The sequence below is a fragment of the Prunus dulcis genome, chromosome 6 (genome assembly GCF_902201215.1).
Source record: "Prunus dulcis chromosome 6, ALMONDv2, whole genome shotgun sequence".
Taxonomy (NCBI): domain Eukaryota; kingdom Viridiplantae; phylum Streptophyta; class Magnoliopsida; order Rosales; family Rosaceae; genus Prunus; species Prunus dulcis.
Window position 1 is genome coordinate 7,190,906 of NC_047655.1, and position 19,024 is coordinate 7,209,929.

The 19,024-nt window shown below is 35.6% G+C and overlaps 2 protein-coding genes across 3 annotated transcripts; both read left to right on the plus strand.

Moving 5' to 3' along the window:
• Window positions 1–5,203: 5,203 nt before the first annotated feature.
• LOC117633253 lies at window positions 5,204–6,310 on the plus strand. 2 transcript variants are annotated; one of them, XM_034366973.1, is made up of 2 exons: window positions 5,204–5,861; window positions 6,108–6,310. In XM_034366973.1, exon 1 carries the CDS (start codon window positions 5,317–5,319, stop codon window positions 5,821–5,823), a length of 507 nt encoding a protein of 168 aa, XP_034222864.1. In that variant the 5' UTR covers window positions 5,204–5,316; the 3' UTR covers window positions 5,824–5,861; window positions 6,108–6,310. The 2 variants fall into 2 exon arrangements, with proteins under 2 accessions (XP_034222864.1, XP_034222865.1); XM_034366974.1 differs by having other exon boundaries at window positions 6,113–6,310.
• A 4,303-nt stretch (window positions 6,311–10,613) lies between these two features.
• LOC117630899 (vacuolar fusion protein MON1 homolog) lies at window positions 10,614–18,578 on the plus strand. Its single transcript, XM_034363745.1, has 14 exons — window positions 10,614–11,369; window positions 12,784–12,863; window positions 13,004–13,075; window positions 13,213–13,252; window positions 14,038–14,139; window positions 14,326–14,447; window positions 14,965–15,097; window positions 15,238–15,329; window positions 15,568–15,649; window positions 15,788–15,852; window positions 15,988–16,290; window positions 16,404–16,495; window positions 16,986–17,050; window positions 18,289–18,578. Exons 1-14 carry the CDS (start codon window positions 10,881–10,883, stop codon window positions 18,382–18,384), a joined length of 1,833 nt encoding a protein of 610 aa, XP_034219636.1. The 5' UTR covers window positions 10,614–10,880; the 3' UTR covers window positions 18,385–18,578.
• Window positions 18,579–19,024: the final 446 nt, after the last annotated feature.

Consider the following 19,024-nt stretch of genomic DNA (forward strand, 5'->3'; position numbering starts at 1 on the left):
ATAAGCATTTCAAACTTTTAAAGTTCAAATTTTCTTGGTTGATTTGATGTCATACCACACACTGCATGATTGTTTTGTATTTGTGTCAATCAAAACTGATGTACATCTTCTTTCACAAACGCATGCGCAAGAGCAACAGTGTCACTTTCTCACCCTGAATGAACCAGCCTATCATCTCACTCAAGTAATAACCAACTGCCTGCAATGAGCTGCACCAGAAATCAAAAACGTAACGTTGTTGCTTAGCTCTGGGACTACATTACAAATGTTATTCCATTCCCACGGAAAGTTAAATTATAATTGTTCACAAACACGTGAGTGATTAATAGTCATGAATCAGTATAAAGCCCATTTTAACAAAATTCTAGATGTGAACATCGTAAAGTATATATATACACAGAGTATATTATTACGACCAATTGTCATCGCAGCTATATTCTTCGTTTGAATTAGGATATTTTGGTCCATTCAACTCCAAAATGATTTATTTGTCTAAATTTTCGAAGAAAAAAGGTCTGGAAATGAGTCACTTCTTTTATGGTGTAGGAGTTAATCATGTTGGGGTCATTTCAATAGCCAAAAACGTAACTCTCAAAGGAAAATAATGGTGGTAGAGGAGCTTCAAAGTTGCAAGTTACAACCTCACTTTGGACAATGAAGTCACCCTCTCCAATCAACCTCAAAGCCGAAAAAAAAATAAATTATGTCATGATCCAAGACCGTTCATATAGGCTAAGCTAGTAATTGCTCCAATGTATCAATCCAATGGCCCACAATTCACACATCAAACTTTATGCCACGAAAAAGAAACCCTAGCTATAAGCCCTACGCCCACCCCTCCCCGTCCATGCCTTTTATAGACATAGACTTGTGTGGGATCGGTTTGTTTTCTTCAATATCTCACTAGTTCTGAAATTTTTTAAACCAATAATTGTAGTTGCTGGGTGAATATATCAGATATTGGGGGTGCAAGTGCAACTTTGAATCTCAAAGTTGAACTAATAATGCCTTTTAGATGTTGATGGGATAATCTGGTTTGGAATATTTTTTTTTTCCAAGATCCAATTTTGATGCCATTTTAGTCCTCGATAAGGTAATCCAATACCCACTACCCAAAAGGCCACATTATTGTTGTCCCTCATTATTTGTATATCTGGCTAGGAGCTAGGTGGCTTTAACAATTCTTTTGTAAAAATAAAATTTATAGGTGCAATAATTAAGGATAAGTCTAAGTGATGTTCCCTCATATTTTTGTATAGTTTGATTAGACGAAGAAGAAAAAAAGTGTTATTTTTCGCTAATAATCTGTCATTTTATGTTAATAAACTGTTGATCTAAATTATTGTTATGCGTGTCAAAATTTTGTTCATACGTCATGCTTGTATGTCTTTCTCGCTTATGCAAAAGCCGAAAAACAAGCAAGTCTCCAAAGTGTTGTTAGTTATACAACTTTTCAATCAGGTGCCACGGATGTGTAAGTGAGCTACATGTTAGATTTATGGCTCGTTTGGAGTGATTCTGGATATGCTAGAATCACTGCTATGGAGAACCACCTCTCAAGTGTTTCTCTATATAAACACTTTAAGTTATTTTAAGTGATTCTTGGTAGAAGCACATGGGATGTGTTTCTCTATAAAATCACATAAAACCACTTAAAGTGATTATTTGAAAAAGTGATTCTCCGTATAAGTGATTTTTGACTTATCCAAAATAACTCCCAAACGAGCCCTTAGGGTACAACACAAAAGGAGTGGATGGAACCAAAAAAAGAAAAAATAACTAAAATAACTAAAATAAAAACAAGAAGGTGCTTGTTCTAGGTTAGTTCCTTGTTAATTTGCGCAATGAGTTTTATTCTAAACAAAAGCAAAAGCAGAGCACAGGTACTTCAACAAAAGTACTTCGTTCATGAAATTGCATTTACTTTTTCTTTAGGGCAAGTGGCCTAAGATGCTTGAATCAATTTGTTATTGGCTTATATTGCTAAGTAATGTTTAATTAATGCAGGAAATGATTTCCACTTTTTTTCCCTTTTTTTTTAAAAACCCCCAGTTACTGTTCATAGGATAGGGATAGATGATTACGAGTGTTGTACAATATGAGTTGATGCATCATCAGATTGTTACCCAAATAAAGAACTCCCTAAGGTCACCATTATTGAAGTGTAATTATTCTATTAATACTAATTATTATATTAGGGTTGAATATAATACCCAAAGCATCCCATAATTAAACCAAGACGTCATCATCAAAACGATTAACCACGATATATTATTGGTGGACGAAAAGTCGCAAACGTACTTCTCTTTGTTCAAAGTTCATCCAATTAAATTAGGGAACGAAATTAACAATTAATTACTATGGCACTCACAATGTTGTATTTGATAATTGTTTATGTTGCTCCATGCAAACCATGCGTTTCACATATAAGAACAAACTTCAAAATGCTTAATATTATGATACTGTGATTTTTTATCGCAAAATTATAAAAGAGTCATTCAGCTTCACAATTTCGAAACATAATATGCTAAAGTCAATAATAACCTAATAGTAAAGTAAAAAAAAAAAAGCTATTTTATTTATCATGTCGAACATTAGAAATGTCAATAAAAAAATATTATGCGGCACTAAAACACCGTTTATTAATTTATGTGTTATAACACGAGTGACGGACGGATTTAGACTACTACATTGGCTACAAAATTAGCTTCTTACAATAATGTGATAGATAATATGACAAATATTATGACAGCAGAGGATAGCCCACAAAGGGACATGTCAAGGAGAATATCAATGAATAATTTGGAGTGGTCTATCAACTTGAATGTTGTCATACCTATTCTGTGAAGCCCATTAAAGTTCATAGTTAATCTGATGATTTAGATTAGCCACCAAAAATAATATTCTTCATGGAAGCCAGCTAGAAGAACCATAATGTTGCCATTGGTTATTGTGTTTGTGAACTCATTTGCTGGAATCAAATTTATTCCTCCTTTGCCAAAAATTGACTGCATTTAAACCCAACTTGTATTAAAATGAATTGGGTAGCTAAATAAGCTAGATACAAAATGAATGATTGTACGTTTCTAATTAGTTGAAGGAGGTCTCATGTTCGACTCACATAGATAATGAAACGATATATATTTATGATGAGTTCGATGCATAGTGTGAATATCTTGATTCGTTATAAAGGTATCTTCTAGTTGATTAAATAAGGTTCATGTTTAACTCACATAGATTATAAAACAATATATATTTATAATGAGTTCGATACATAGTCATGAATATTTTCATTCGCTATAAAAGTATTGTTCGTCAAAAAGGGGGAAAAAAAAAAGGACGGCTTGACTGGACCGACTTGAGTATTTTGGTTTTCCTTCTTTCTATTTCTATTTCAATGTACAGCAAATCCTATCGCTTTCATAAGCAAAGCGTGAAGTTGATTTGGCGTTCAACGTTCAACTAATTTCATAAAACTTCACGAGTCCGCGCGGTATTCACTCGCGAGTTTTAAAAAACGCGAGAAAACGAAGATATTTTGGATTGTCCCGTTTGGGAGGAGCAGGCCAGGAGCCAGCTGGCAGTAGACGCGCTAGATCCGAGCAGTGGGGGCCTACTTCACGTGCCAGCATGCTCTCGCAGTTGCGTGGAACCAATCTGCGCCACGTGGCGAAAACACAGGTAAGCGGACACTTGGCGAGGTCCTCGAACGTCTAAACAGGACCACTTTTGTCCTCTTTTCCAAAACCAGGTCAGGTGAGCCCCATCTCATCTGCGTCGCGACAAAACTTGTGACTTCCAGTGCGAGTAGATCACATATTGCAATTGCATTGTTTAGTTCTTGTTTGGGACGGAATTCGTATTTCCCATTTTGCCCCTTATTCTCTGCGCTTTTTGTCCGCTTCCCCCCACGAGTCTTTACGTTACGCTTTCAATTCCCTGCCCCTGCGTGGCGGTCATCAACCGCTTGAAAACCAACGGCGCCGACATCTTTGGCAAGTTATGAAACTTTTTGCGATTTTTATTCTTTCTAATGTCAGTTTGGTTCACATAAAAACGGGAAAATATTTTAGTGTTCTTTCACCTTTTTCCTTTTAAATCAAACCCAAATTTTATTTATTTATTTCACGAAATTGAATTTAGTGATTGATTTTCTTTTTTCTTTTTTTTTCGGAACACAGTTATTATTCTTACTTTTTATTTGTTTAAAAAATGCACTTTCTATTAATTGATGTTCTGTAATTTGTTTTAGATATGTTCTATTGATATGTGTGATACTTTTTCTTACTCCGAAGTTTTTTTCATGTGATTTTCTCCGAAAAAGTTTTAACTAGGCCACGTCAAAACATGGCTAATTTTTCCACTTTCTATTGAAATGAAATCTACCTTTTTTCTCAAAAAATACACTTTCTATAAAATACCTAATTTATACATTACACAATAGTTTTCTCTTACAAAACAGTCTTGCAATATAAAATAATCATATTGTAGATGGTGATTATTAATTAAATTTTCAGATAATATAATTATCTTATATTGTCCCACTATTTATCAAGAACATTCTCATACGTTTGTGTGTGCATATAATGTGTTGAAAGATGTCATACCTAAAACTTAAGGTTTGGTTGGATGGCTCAGCTTAGACATTGTTGTCCAATTTAATAAATCTGATCCAAACATATTTAAGAACAATTATAAGATTTGTTAAATTTAATTGAAGTAGTTTAACTTAATTCGACCCACCAAACGTTACCTAATTATATTGCGTAATTCAAAAGTAAATAATTTTGGCCATTCACATGTGAGGCATGAGTTTCAAAACAAACAAAAAATACAATCCAAAACCAAAATATCCTCAGTTTCTTTCTTTACCTTTTCTAGTTTACAGTTACAAAAGATCAATTACGTTTTTCTGGCTAAACAAAATGGATCAAAACACTGAACAGACAGTATACGCGAATTGTTTCATGTATTTCTGTGGGTCCAATGAAAACCTCCGCCATCAGAACTGTGCGACGCACCCTATCCGGCCCCACCTCCGGAGATATTGAACTCAACCCATTCGAATGGATAAATCGAAAATCCGACGTGTCTTTTTCCCTTAAAATCTCAGGGGCAGTTACGTAATTTTACCATGATTGAACTCGAGAGAAGCAGCCTTATCCAAACTGCAAGCGGCAAGCCAACCTTCATAAAAGCGTATCGAACGCTCTCATTTTGGTAGAGCCGAAACCCAAAACGCAGAACAGAAGCAAAGCGAAAAAAAAAAAAGAAGAGCGAGAGAGCCCCTAAAACGCAGCGTTTTAGACCTCTGAAATGGCGACGAGTAAGAGCTACTACGCTAGGCCGAACTACCGGTACCTCTCCAGCGACCACCACCACCCAACCCTAGCGCCCGACTCCGCATTCGAACTCGACGAGTCAGACATCTACAACTTCGCCAGGTCCAACTCGCCCGAGTTCCGCAAACCGGTCCCGAGCTCCCGTGTCGTCTCGGCGTCCAAGAACCGGCGATCTGAGGCCGCCGACCGGTCGGACCGTACCGGCGGCACGGCGGCGTCGCTGCCGGTCGGCATTCCGGACTGGTCCAAGATCTTGAGGGACGAGTACCGAGAAAACCGGAAGAGCGATGACGATGACGACGGCGACGATGACGTGGACGGCGGCGTGCGGGTCCCGCCACACGAGTTCTTGGCGAGGCAGATGGCGAGAACGAGAATCGCGTCGTTCTCGGTGCACGAAGGCGTGGGGAGGACCTTGAAAGGGAGGGATCTCAGCCGGGTCCGAAATGCAATTTGGGAGAAAACCGGGTTCGAAGATTAGACGGATTTTATTTTTCGAAAACAAGAAATACAGAGAAGGTGTGTACGGGAATTATTGGTTAGATTTTTTTTTTTGTTGCCTTTTTCTAATTTTTATGAATTTAGTTTCTTTTACTTCCTCGTTTCTAATTTATGTGATCAAGATGATCGTCTTTACGAATGTAATGTAATCCCAAATTGGAGGATTGTTAATTTAACTTAATTTCAATCTTAATTAAGTTTTTGTGAGGTGGTTAATTTTGGGTTTGAAGTTTGTAAATTTTTGTTTTTGTTTTTTTTTGGCAGAGAAGTTAGTAAATTCTTGGTGAGGAGAAACGGAGCAAGTTGGTGTTAAGAAATAGAAAGTAAATGATTGGTGGGTGTTTTTAAGTGTTTGATTGATGTGGGTGGGGTTGGTACGAAAATGAAAAGCAAGATGGTGATAACGACCCCCTCTATTGAAAAAATAATGCACATAAATACAAAGTCTCAAATCTACCACTTTTTCCTTTGCCTTCCACGATAGTCGTCTTTGAGAATTGAAGATTCCATCAATTTCTTTTTTGTGGTAAATAGATTTATCAATCTTTTTCAATGAATTATAATGAGTTGCTCAATGCTAATTGATATTTTAACACAATTGTGAAATTGGGTTTTGCGTGTACATCAATGGTTGATAATTCTTTACTCACAATTAACATTCGACGCTTATTTGTACGTTCACACAATTCACAGTTGACAATTGTTTGCTTAGAAATTTCTATGAGGCTTCTTCATTTGAAAGGGAATTTGGTGGGATGAAAATTTATAATTGGGGTTAGGTAAATTGTAGAGCAAGCACGCATTATTTGTACGTTTAGATATTTCACAGTTGACAATTGTTTATATGTTCATGTGACGACTTTTGGAAAGAAAATCTTGTATGAGAAATTTTTACGAGGTTTCTTGATTTGAAGGGGAATTAGGTGGGATGAAAATTTATAAGGGATATTCACTATTATACTCAATACATGAGCTCAAATTATAAAAATACCTTATATAAAATGGACTTTAGAAACACACTCAAAACTCATTTACAACATAACAAAGAGACTTTAATTTCTTATAAATTGCAAAACTGCCATTAATTTCTTAAAACAAACCTAACTCCAAAATCTCATAAAAATACACAAAACACTCAATAGGGCATCAAAGTAATTTAATAATTAATATTAAATTCAATAAGGCTAGCTGTCATTTTTTGAATTTTTTTTTTGTTTGTTTATAGAAATTCATTAGTGTATGGTTTATTTATAATATTAGTGCTATGAATAGGTATATCACTACATATCTCAATTTATAATTGAGGTTAGGTAGATTGTAGAGCAAGCACGCATTAATTTAAAGGCAACCCTAGTTTTGCAATATGCTTATGGGTGGGATGTTTATTTTTTAATCAATCCAGTATTGTGCAGGCTACCACAATTAGGTGGTTTTTTCTACTCTTGTGGTGATTTTTCTAATATTGCTTTTTAGATAAGGCAATAGTTGCTTTTTTGATAAGGTTATTTAGTGGATAGTTGCAAGGGATACCCATTATAATGTTCAGTTCATTAATTAATTAATACTTGATTAGGTTTTTTTTTTTTTTTAATAATTGGACAGTGAGGATAACTATCTAAATATCAGATCTTATAAATTTAATTGGAAAAAAAAAATTGGATGTTCAATATGATAGTAATGATCCAATCTTTAATATTATACGTGAAAATTGAACTATAATCATGTGATAATTGGTTCGTGTTGGTTTTAGAGAAATTATAATAATGTGTACGGTCATGTGATTTAAGATTAACAAATATCTATTTATATTATGATAATTAAACAAGTTATACCATGTAGTCGTACTCTAGTACCACACCTATAATTATTTTTTATTTCACACACATATTGTTAGTAAGGAGATAGATGCACACTAACTTTTAGATTTGTTATTTAAGATTTAAATTGAAAGGCATAAAATAAACTAAAGACCTATATAACTTAACCATAAATTTTACATAGCTTATTCTTTTTTAAGTTTTATTTTTGCCAACAAAGTCTAATCCAGTGGAAAAGGATCTTGATTTGCAGACTATTGATCTCACGTTTAAACCTCTATGAGATCTTGGTAGGGTGTGTATGTGTGACAAACCTTCATCCCCTTAGAGCAACTTCACTCATTTGCCCTTTGTCATGGCAACAAGGGAACTAGGGCAGCTACTATTCATGTGAATAGTGGCTGCCCTTGCAAAAAGTAATGTGTGTTTGGCAACGGGCAAATACTATTTATTTATTTATTTTACAAATTTGTTTACCTAAACAATTAATTTGGATAAGATTTTTGGGTTCGTATGTGTCAATATTTATTATAAAATTCATATCTCAATCGGATAAGATGATAAATAAAAATACAATTTAAAAGTAAATAAAATGTTGAGTAAAAAGTGAATAATAGTAGAAGTAGAAGAAAATGTATGAGGATTTAGTGTTGAAAGTGAAGAGTATTAGTAAGTATTTATAGAAAAAAAATTCAAAATTTTTTCATAATTTTATAGCAAAAAAAAGGCCCAGCCGTTGGATTGGAGGAGAGCAGGCGATCAGAGCCCCCAGACGACGACACATGTCTTCCAGCCCGTCTTCGTGGGTCCCACTTCTAGCCCGGGCAAAAGTGGTCCGTTGGAATTGGATTTTTTGCTTGGCCTCCCCCCAGCCTCGGACTTGGCCTGATCGCTGGAATTGCTCTTATAGTTTAGACTATCACTTGTAAAATAAAAAAAAATTATTTCAAAGCTAATTCCAATTTCTTTTGGCCTGTAACAACTTCCCTACTTCATGGTGAGTAAATTTTTTTGGTTATATATATCGTAACCATGCGTTCTGTTGGGGTAGTAGTTCTGTCATACAACAATTATGCTTTTGTGTGAAAACGACTAATAGACGAAGGAGGACACGTAAGCGTTAAATATTCGATGACTAAATGCAAGGACTATTTTGTCATTTTAGGATTGTTAGACGGAGACATTTGACTTTGTATTGACAAAATGAATAAGATGCTCAACCGTTCCCTTTCCTTTCCGAAACAAAATATTGGAAGAAAAATATTAACCGTTGATTTGGTTAGTGTGGGGCCACAAATACTTTAATCATTATACCAGCCCCTTCACCGTTTTATTTAAGTTCCCCCGTCCTTCTCGTCATCGGGTCTCTTCCACTATTTTTTTTTTCCCTTCTTTAAATAAAAGAAAAAATAAAACTAAAGTCTCTTTCACTCTTTTATGTGAGTTGATTTAAGCAAATTCTTATACAATTGTGCAATAACATACAAATTAATGTAAACCTAAATTGCTCTACCATAAAAGGTCATGGATTCGAGTCTTAGTATCTGTATAATGTGTGTGATTTTAATATATTATCGCCCCTCTCAATAAGAAAGTTCTTTATAAATTTTTTTTAAAAAAGTAAACCTAAATCTGTTTTGTATAGTTTTCATAATCAATAACTTGACTAATATATCATTCTTCATTTTAAATTTCTTACTGAAATTGTTTAATAACGTAACTTTAGACCTCTGATCTTCATTGTCATGATTAACAAGTTTAACTCACATATGCAGAGAGGTGTATGTTTACGTCAACGGAGTCTAGTCTAGTGAAAAATGGCATTAATTTCCAGTAAAAAAAACATTTGTTTGATCTCAAATTCGAACCCATAACACCTCTTGGTAGTTGTAGAAACAACCCCTTTCCCTTAAAAAAATAAAATAAAAAGCGTGCGTTTGTTTATTTTTCTTTTGCCAAGTGAAAGGTGGCTTCAGTAAGTAGCCCAAAGGGCAATCATAGGCTGAAAGAGAATCATACAATTCATTCACATAAGGCCCAGTTACAAACAGTAAAGAAGCCCACAGCATAAAACCCTTAAAACAGAAAAGCCCATGCGATTGAAAATTCATAACACCAAAAACAGAAGAGCACACAAACATTTCATCTGAAATGTGAAAATTAACAGTCCTTTAGGTAACCTTTTTTGTTTTTCGTTTTTATTTTTGTTAGAAATATAAGGACAATACATGTTGGACAAAGGGATGAATTATTATGGAGGGAGGACGGTATGAAGAAATTAAGGATATTTTTATTTTTATTTTTCGAGAAATGAAGAAGAATGAATGAAATAAAAACTGGAGAATGGAAACAATTTAAAATTGATTTAACCTCTAGTTTTCATCATGTGTAGCATTCCACGTGCTTTTCTTTTCCATTTTTCTACCATCATCACCCTTCTCCATCTTTCGTTACTTCCATATATTTACTCTCTATCTCTAACAAAATAAAAACTAAAGCAAAAAGTGAAAAGGTTACCAAACGAGCCTTACACTTTTAGTACTTTAAAATCTCAAAACATCTCTTGACAATATTACGACACAATACGTGTGAGTTATGGAGTAGATTTTGTTTACCTCATGGTTGTTGCATGTTCACTAGAAGATCATGTGAGTCATATATGGTTAACATTTATATCATACATAGAGTAAGTTCGACAATAAAACATCTAAAACAAGTGAGTCATTATACAATTTGTAGCAATTCGTCTCCCACAAGCAGCCTAATTTTGTTGAGGGGAACCATTAATGCATATAACAATGACTAGAAACTTTTTGATAAAAAAGAAAAGAGAAAAAGAAAAAGAAAAAGAATAAATAGAACATATGCAGTTTTAAAATGAAGCCTAGAAGCTTTGGGTTGGGTTTAAAAAAGCTCCTTGAACCGACCGGAGCGGAAACGAACAAGATCCGAACTTTATAACCCGACCCGTATCAGTACGCGCCAGGCTCAATTCGGATTTCGGAGCCACCCACCTACTGGTCAGAGGCTCATACTGCTGCGTTAATTGCAGCAGAATACACAACAGAACAGAGCCAACGACTGGTAGACGAACATCTATCTCTCCTTCCCTCTCTCTCTCTCTCTCTCTCTCTCTCTCTATCTCTAAGCACACTCGATTAACGCCCTAATTTGTCATTTGTACCAAAATTCACTGCAATTGTCTGACCTTGGTTTCTCCATGTCCTCCGAATCGAGAGCTTCAAGCTCCGGCGACGAAGCCTCCGAGCCATACCCTAACCCTATCCCCAAACCCCCCGAGGATCAATTGGCCGCCCTCGCATTGTCCGAGACCGATAGCCATGCAAACGGCGTCGTTCATGGATCGGCGGGCGAGAACAATCACAATCACCAGGAGATCGAGAGCGACGAGGAAGAAGTCGAGGCCAATTCGGCTGCGCCTGGTTTAGCTGAAGTGGAGGAGTCGAGGGAGGGTTTGCCACGTGGTAGTGTCGGTGGTGTTGTGTGGGCGAGGACCAATTCGGAGCTGGAGGTTGATGGGCCTTCGAGCCCTAGCAGCAGTGGCTATGCTGGAGAAAGAGGGAGTAGTAGTGCCAGTAGTGGTGGCTCTGGAATTGATGAGATTTCGGAAGTGAGGAACGAAGAGGTTGTTGATGGGTTTTCGGATTTGCAGGCCTCGTGGGTACCAGGAAAACGACATGTTGATGAGGTATTGTGTTCTAAAAGCTCTTCGGCTGTGTAATTTGTTAGAAAATTTACTTGCTTTCGATGAATTGCTTGGCCATTTTATTGGTTTTTAGAATGAGGTGATCGTTTGAGAGCTTAATTGTTGTGAGGATTTCAGCAATGTCGTAGAGACTAAAATATCATTGGACATTGATGTGAAGTGAAAGTTTTGATGTTAAATTCTTCCTCATTTGTTATTTGGTTGGATGTGGCTTTAACCGCCCATGAGGTTTTTGAATTGCAAAAGAAACAGTAGTGACTAAGAGAGAGATTATGAAGAGTGTTAGGTAAGTTCTATTTCAGAATTCCTTTGGAAATGGTATTGAAATAGCACAAGTACTTGATTCATTTATACGTTTGAGTATTTATATGTTCCATCCTCTCGAATTTCCACAATGTCTTGTACAATAATTTCACAGTACTAATTAAATACAGTATCCTTAGGTAGAAATGAAGGTGCGATCACAAATAATACTTTTGAAATTCAGATCAGTACCCTTATTTTTTGGTTTTCCATAAATACATTTGAATGAGCTTTTATTTATCTTCATGTTATCAGTCAATCTAAAGTTTAGGATGTTAATTTTGTTTTTAACAATACAAAATGCTGCAATTAAAGAAGAATTAAGAATCAGACAATAATTTAGAATCTAAGATAGTACACAAATTTCAAGGGGGATACATTTACTCATAGGGGTGCTATATTACAAGTTACAACAAACAATGTATTGTACGGCTGCTTTGGCGCTCTGGTTGACAGAAATAGGTGTAAATAGACTTGTCTAATGCCCAATTTTCAAAGTTTTGCATGTACTCGTGCACTTTAATAGGCATTCAAACTCTGATTTAGGTTCCCTAGCATGGTTAGTGGGATAAGTAACAATACGTGATGATAACTATTGAATGCAGGATGATCTTATATGCAAAGTGGGGTTCATGTCTCTTGTGTGTACATTAGATCTGTCAAACCATTTTCAGATTTTTGTAAAACATTAATTGGTGTTTCCTTGGCATTCTGCTAGTGCAGTTTTATCTGCTTAGCAATATGATGCGTAATCAGGCATTCTACAGTTCTACCTTTAGGATAGGAGAAATAAATATGTGAGCATTGTTAGACAGACACAATTGCAAAAATGAAAGCATACAAAAAAATTATGAAGGGAAGAAAGAAAGTTCAAAACGCTTAGTGCATTGCGCATTGTTGCTGTATTCTAGTCCTTAAATAGTTGGTCACCCAATTATTAGAGACCTTGATTGAAATTTATACACAGTTGTCTGTGTCTTTTTTCCCCCCATAAATCCCTTGCACATCACTTTAATTTCACTACTATGTTGAATGACAAAGAGATTTTCAAGGATAACTGCAATGTTCTTCTTGATTTATAATTGAAGTGCAGGATGATGCTTCCCTATCATGGAGAAAGAGGAAGAAGCACTTTTTCATACTAAGTAACTCTGGAAAACCAATATATTCCAGGTTGGTCTCAGTTGCCTCGACTATCTGTGTAGAGAAGTGCAAAATCTACATTTCTCTCTGTGCAAAATAGAGTGCAACTATCTATCTGGATTCTGTATTGGTGATATATGTCTTCTCTTGAATCTCTTGTTTGATTGCAGACATGGAGATGAACACAAGCTAGCAGGATTTTCAGCAACATTACAAGCCATAATTTCCTTCGTGGAGAATGGGTAGACACTTCAATTTTGCTGAGTTGGCTGTCTTCTACAATCTCTTTTTTTATTTTATTTTTTTATTTGTCTACTATTAGGTACAAATTATAATGACATTGTAAAGAACTTACAGTGATTCATTAATTGTTTTACAGTGGGGATCATGTCAAACTGGTTAGGGCCGGGAAGCATCAGGTCTGCTTTGTTCCTTTCTGCGCTTGAAATTTTTGTTCATCAAATTATTTCTTCTTTAAACAACCCTTGATTCCTGGGATGATAAAAAGAACTGCTTTTCATTTTCCTGGTTGTAAATTCTTTTATAACATCACTATAAAGTTCTATTTACCATCCTTGAACAGAAAGTCAACTTTAATTTTGAACTATTTGTGTAGCTGAGTAGTCCATGCTAGTACTGTCTTGGGCAGAGTTTGAAATCATAGTGATATATTCATTATGCTGTAAACATAGTTAAAGGCACACAAGAGAATTGCTTGGGAAAGAAGGGCTTATTGGATGCCCAGAGGGAGCTGCTAGAGAATCAGCCCTCACTCTCTTTCATTTCCTCCTTTTCATTACACAATCCATCAAGTGAGATCTACCTAGAGGGAATGAGAATCTTACCTGCATGGAACAGTGGCATTTTATATTCCACAACAAGCCTTAGCCGACAGGGGCTGATTCCTGCTCTCCCAAGTCTTTTGAGGGTTCATCCGGGACCTTTGGATTGTACTTGTAAATTTGTTATATGAATGGATATGAGTGAATCTTTGCTTGAGTCAGATCATCTTATGTATCTTAAGCATTAAAAAATAATGTTCATTTGCCTCAAAATTTCTAGTTGTTATTATTATTATTTTTTCTGGAAGACTAGAATGACATCATTTTGACTGTGTACATTTGTAACTAGAATGACATCATTTTGACCGTGTACATTTATAACTAACAGTTAAATTAAATGCATCAAATGATTGGATGTTCAGGTGGTTTTTCTTGTCAAGGGACCAATTTACTTGGTATGCATCAGCTGTACAGAGGAGCCTTATGAGTCTTTGAGGATGCAGTTGGAACTTATTTATGGTCAGGTAGCATTGCACTTTCCCCTTCCTCAAAATTCTTTGTGAATTATTATGTGTCACTGTTGGGTCATATTTTGTTAGTGATTTATTGAATAACTTAAACATTCTTCGTGTACTTTCCTTTTTTATGGAATAAAATATCTTATGTTAGTAACTGCACTTTATTTAATTAGTTATGATGTGTGGATGCAGATGCTACTTATTCTTACAAAGTCAGTAAATAGATGTTTTGAGAAGAATCCGAAGTTTGATATGACACCTTTGCTAGGAGGAACAGATATTGTCTTCTCTTCCCTCATCCATTCTTTCAGTTGGTTTGTTTCTCTGCTCCCTTTGGCTTGCCTGACTTGGGAAATGTTTTTTTTTTTTTTTTAGGTGGTTGTGAAAAACCATCCAATATACCGTTATGATAGTTCCTCATGGTTTGATTCACAAGTGAACAAGTAGTATGCGTACATTACAATTATTGTTCTATCGGTGATGAACTATACCAGTAGTGACAGTAATAGATCATCCAATGTACCGTGAAGGGGTTACTTTTGCCGGTTGAAGATTTCTATCGTTTCTAACCTGATCTGTTTTAAACTGATTGTTCAGTTTTCCAAATATATTTATGAAGAGTGTAAAATTTGAATAAAGAGATATTTACTGTTAAGAAGATATGTGGTAAAATTACTATTCTACTTAATAAGAAGGTTAGATAAGCAAAGTCAATATCTTGACAATGTGATGCACACACACCCCCCCCTCCCCCCACCACTTCCCCAAAAAAAAAAAAAAATCTAAAACAGATGATGCTTATAGCACTATTTCTTATTTCTGTGTTTTCAGGAATCCTGCCACATTTCTTCATGCATACACTTGTCTTCCCCTTGCTTATGCGACAAGGCAAGCTGCAGGTGCCATATTGCAAGATGTTGCCGATTCAGGTGTTCTGTTTGCAATACTGATGTGTAAACACAAGGTTTTGCCGTCCACCTTCATGATGTTTATACTTGGGAAAATCTTTTTAAGAACATTTTTTATAAATATTTTTCATGGCACAATTTAAAAATCTTTTACAAGTTAGGGCACTCTGACAACTTTGAAATTGATTGATTGCAGGTCATCAGTCTTGTTGGTGCTCAAAAGGCCTCTCTTCATCCTGATGACATGTTGCTACTTTCTAACTTTGTCATGGCATCAGAATCATTTAGGCAAGTAGATTAATTGGATAAGTCATATGTCATCCTTTTAGCAGCCACAGGGAATTGGAAATTGAAACCTGTTTAGTTTCCAATACATGTTTTGAAGTTATAAAGCACAAGATGATTCCCTGAAAGCAATATATATTGTTCTTTTCTGTTGGCTTGGTTTCAATTAGTGAGTTAATATGATCTATGAGCCTTTCAGATGCAATAGTTGTTTTAAAATTCTCTTTTTGTCTCTATGCAGGACATCTGAATCTTTCTCTCCAATTTGCCTGCCTAGATACAATCCCATGGCATTTTTGTATGCTTATGTCCATTATCTTGATGTGAGTGACACTTAGGTTCATGAATTTTCTTGTGTAAATTTAACTGCATACTTACTTTGCCTCATGCTAGCTTATGTGCTTAATATATCTTTTATACATAGTTATGATGACATGACACAAAATACTTTCTTGTGGCAGGCTGACACATACTTGATGTTGCTTACTACTAGTTCAGATGCCTTTTATCATCTCAAGGATTGCAGGTATACTATAGTTTGAATTTGACCAATGATATTTATCTGTTGTAGGAGTGCTTCGTGTGGCAAATCTTGGCTCGTTCATAGCAAATTATTAACCAATATTTTCCTCCCCATATAATTTTTTCTGTGATCTTATAGGATTCGTATTGAAATGGTCCTTTTGAAGTCAAGTGTTCTCAGTGAGATTCAGAGGTCCATGATAGATGGTGGGATGCGTGTTGAGGAGCTTCCTCTTGATCCTTTACCACGTTCTGCATCTTTTTCTCCGCATTTGGGTCAACACACGCTTTCAACAGATTCTCCTGACAGGTTCAGGGAACCTTATATTGGCGTAGGTGGTCCTGCTGGACTTTGGCATTTCATATATCGCAGTATATTTTTGGATCAGTACGTGTCTTCTGAGTTCTCACCACCAATAAGTAGTCCTCGTCAGCAGAAAAGGTACCACAGCCAAATCTTTTAGTATATTTAAGACATGAAATTTGAATGTCTTCACATTGAAGTCATATGTCACTCTACCATTTTTGGTAGGTAATTAGTTCTTCTTCTTGCAGATTATACAGAGCTTACCAGAAGCTTTATGCTTCCATGCATGACCGAGGAATTGGGCCCCACAAAACCCAGTTTCGAAGAGATGAAAACTACGGTACTTTTAAGTTCATACTGCTTCATACATATGTGGAACATGTTGATATACTGGAAATTTTGGTTTTGCTCTGATGCGCACTCATTGCTACATCTAAAAACTATGGTGTTTAAGAATGATTGCATCATGTCAAATTCAAAGCTGAATATTGATGTCAGTTTTGCAAAGACAGACGTCTAGTAGGTCAGTAATCAAGGTATTTTGTAGTTATGGATTTTCAAACCTATACATTTTGTTTTTAAGCCCTTGAAATTTATGGCCATAACTGGTTTGTCAAACTTGATCTTTACTATGTCTCTTTCATACTCTTTCCCATTACATTTTAGATAGTGTACCATGGTTGACATTTGCTTCAATTGCATCTATTTGTGTTTACAAGCTTGATGATGCTTTCTGATGAATTTATATGATCATGATTGCATCGTATTTATGTTTGAATGCTTCATGATGCTTTCCTGATGAATTTATATGTTTTTTTTTTTTTTTTCAGTTCTACTATGTTGGGTCACCCAGGATTTTGAGCTTTATGCAGCTTTTGATCCACTTGCGGACAAGGTATGATTTTACTTACGATTTCTTGTTTCTTTACGTTGCTCAACAATACTTATCTACTTTTACATCTGCTAAAGAGAATAAAGGGAAAGGTTTGATGCCTTTTTACTTCCATTGTGCCTTGTTTGGTTTTATTAGACAAAAAGGGAAGGAAAGGATATGAAAAAGTAAAGTCGTGGGTCCCAGTGTACGTAAAGTAGTATAATTAGCCCTTCTATATGTTTTGTTGCTTCAGTTTTTCTCCTCCAACCCTCCCATGTTGGGTGAATTGCAAAATGTGGACCCAAGGAAGGGGAATCCATGAATATCCATGCACTTCCATCCAAATTTATTAATTTTGCTTCTCTCCATTTCTCCAAACCGAACATAGAATTAGGGAAGAGTTGAAAAGAGATGGGTTTTTACTAAATGAAGTTTATCACTTATGGAACTATTGGGGCAAGACAAGGTTAGCCATTGTAGAAGGGATTTGAAGCCAGTCATCTTCAGAGGAGGAGCTGTGATGTAGTTTAGGAGAGAATCTACAAATGGATGGGCAAAGATGATGGCTGATCCAAAGAGGGTTGAAATCTCTTTCTGGTTAGAAAGCAGAATATAAAAGGAGAATACTAGAACTAATTCAGAGGTTTTCAACAATTTTTTCCTCAAAGAGATGCCCTGCATATATTATGATAAGGCTAATGCAACCTCAAAGCAAGTTAGTGGACCAAAGATGCTCATAGACAAAGAAGAAATCAGATAAGTGAAACAGAAGACTGTGCTAGCAAAGTAAGAAGCAACTGCAATAATGCGAGCCCCAAAGCGAAAGTGAGAAGGAATGTGAACAAAATGATTGAGAGGGCTATGTTAGAGCACTAGAAGACTGATTGTAAACAAACCCAACAATGTACATGAAACTCACAACCGTGTATGATTCATGTGTCATCGCAGGTCGACATTTCCTTATGGAAAAGTTTGCCCGGTAACATGTACTACCTAGGGTAGGTGGATTCAGTGGGTAACATTCACTTGTTAGCCTGTGAAAAACAGAAATTCATGCCTTTATGGAAAATCAGCTTCTCGTCGAGCCAGTGTCAGAAATGGGTTGAGGACTTCTTTCCTTGATAAAAGAATTTTGAGCTTTATAATTTTTTTTGTGTGGCTAGCTATAATAATTATTTTCTGGAGAAGCATGTTATAGCTGATTTGAATTTATCTGTAGATTCATTTTATCAACTTTTATTGGTATGGGTTGTTTACAGGCATTGGCAATAAAGACTTGCAATCGGGTTTGTCAGTGGGTGAAAGATGTGGAGAACGAGATTTTTTTGCTAGGAGCAAGCCCCTTTTCATGGTGACATCCCATTATATTCTGTAACACAGAATGTACCATATAGCTTTGTTTATTTAATAAAATTCAAATCATAATTTTTTTTTTTTAAAATATGCATTTGAAATGGCAAGATATGTTGATCATAAATTACTACTCTGTAGCAGGCATTTGCCGACAAATGTAAAAGCAGTCATAAAAAAATTCCTTTTAGCACGGTAATATATTTGTTTTACCCGTATATTTTTTTTTTTTTGGGGTAAGAAACAGCTCTAATCTGTTTGCCGACTGTTCAAAAATACATTTTAGGGTCTTTTTAAAAAAAAAAAATAATCCATATCACATGTGTTGTTGAAACCATGGACCATGTCATAATTCTTCGTCGCTTTTCAGGCTCATTTTTTACTGTTTTCTTTCTTCTTTTTATTATCCTGGTAAGCAAATGTTCAAAATAAAGTTGAAGCCCTTGATGTGGTAAAACCCACTTGCTTTCTACCCTCCCACTCAGAAGGCTCATAATCCTTGATTGCCGTTTCCCAGCTAAATAAACTTTTGGAGGATAATGCGCAAAACCCTTTTTGGCTGTAAACCATTAAGTTCCAAAGTCATAGTTTACTCATCTGCAAAACACTTCTGATGTGGGGTTCTGAAGAATTCTAAATTAAAAT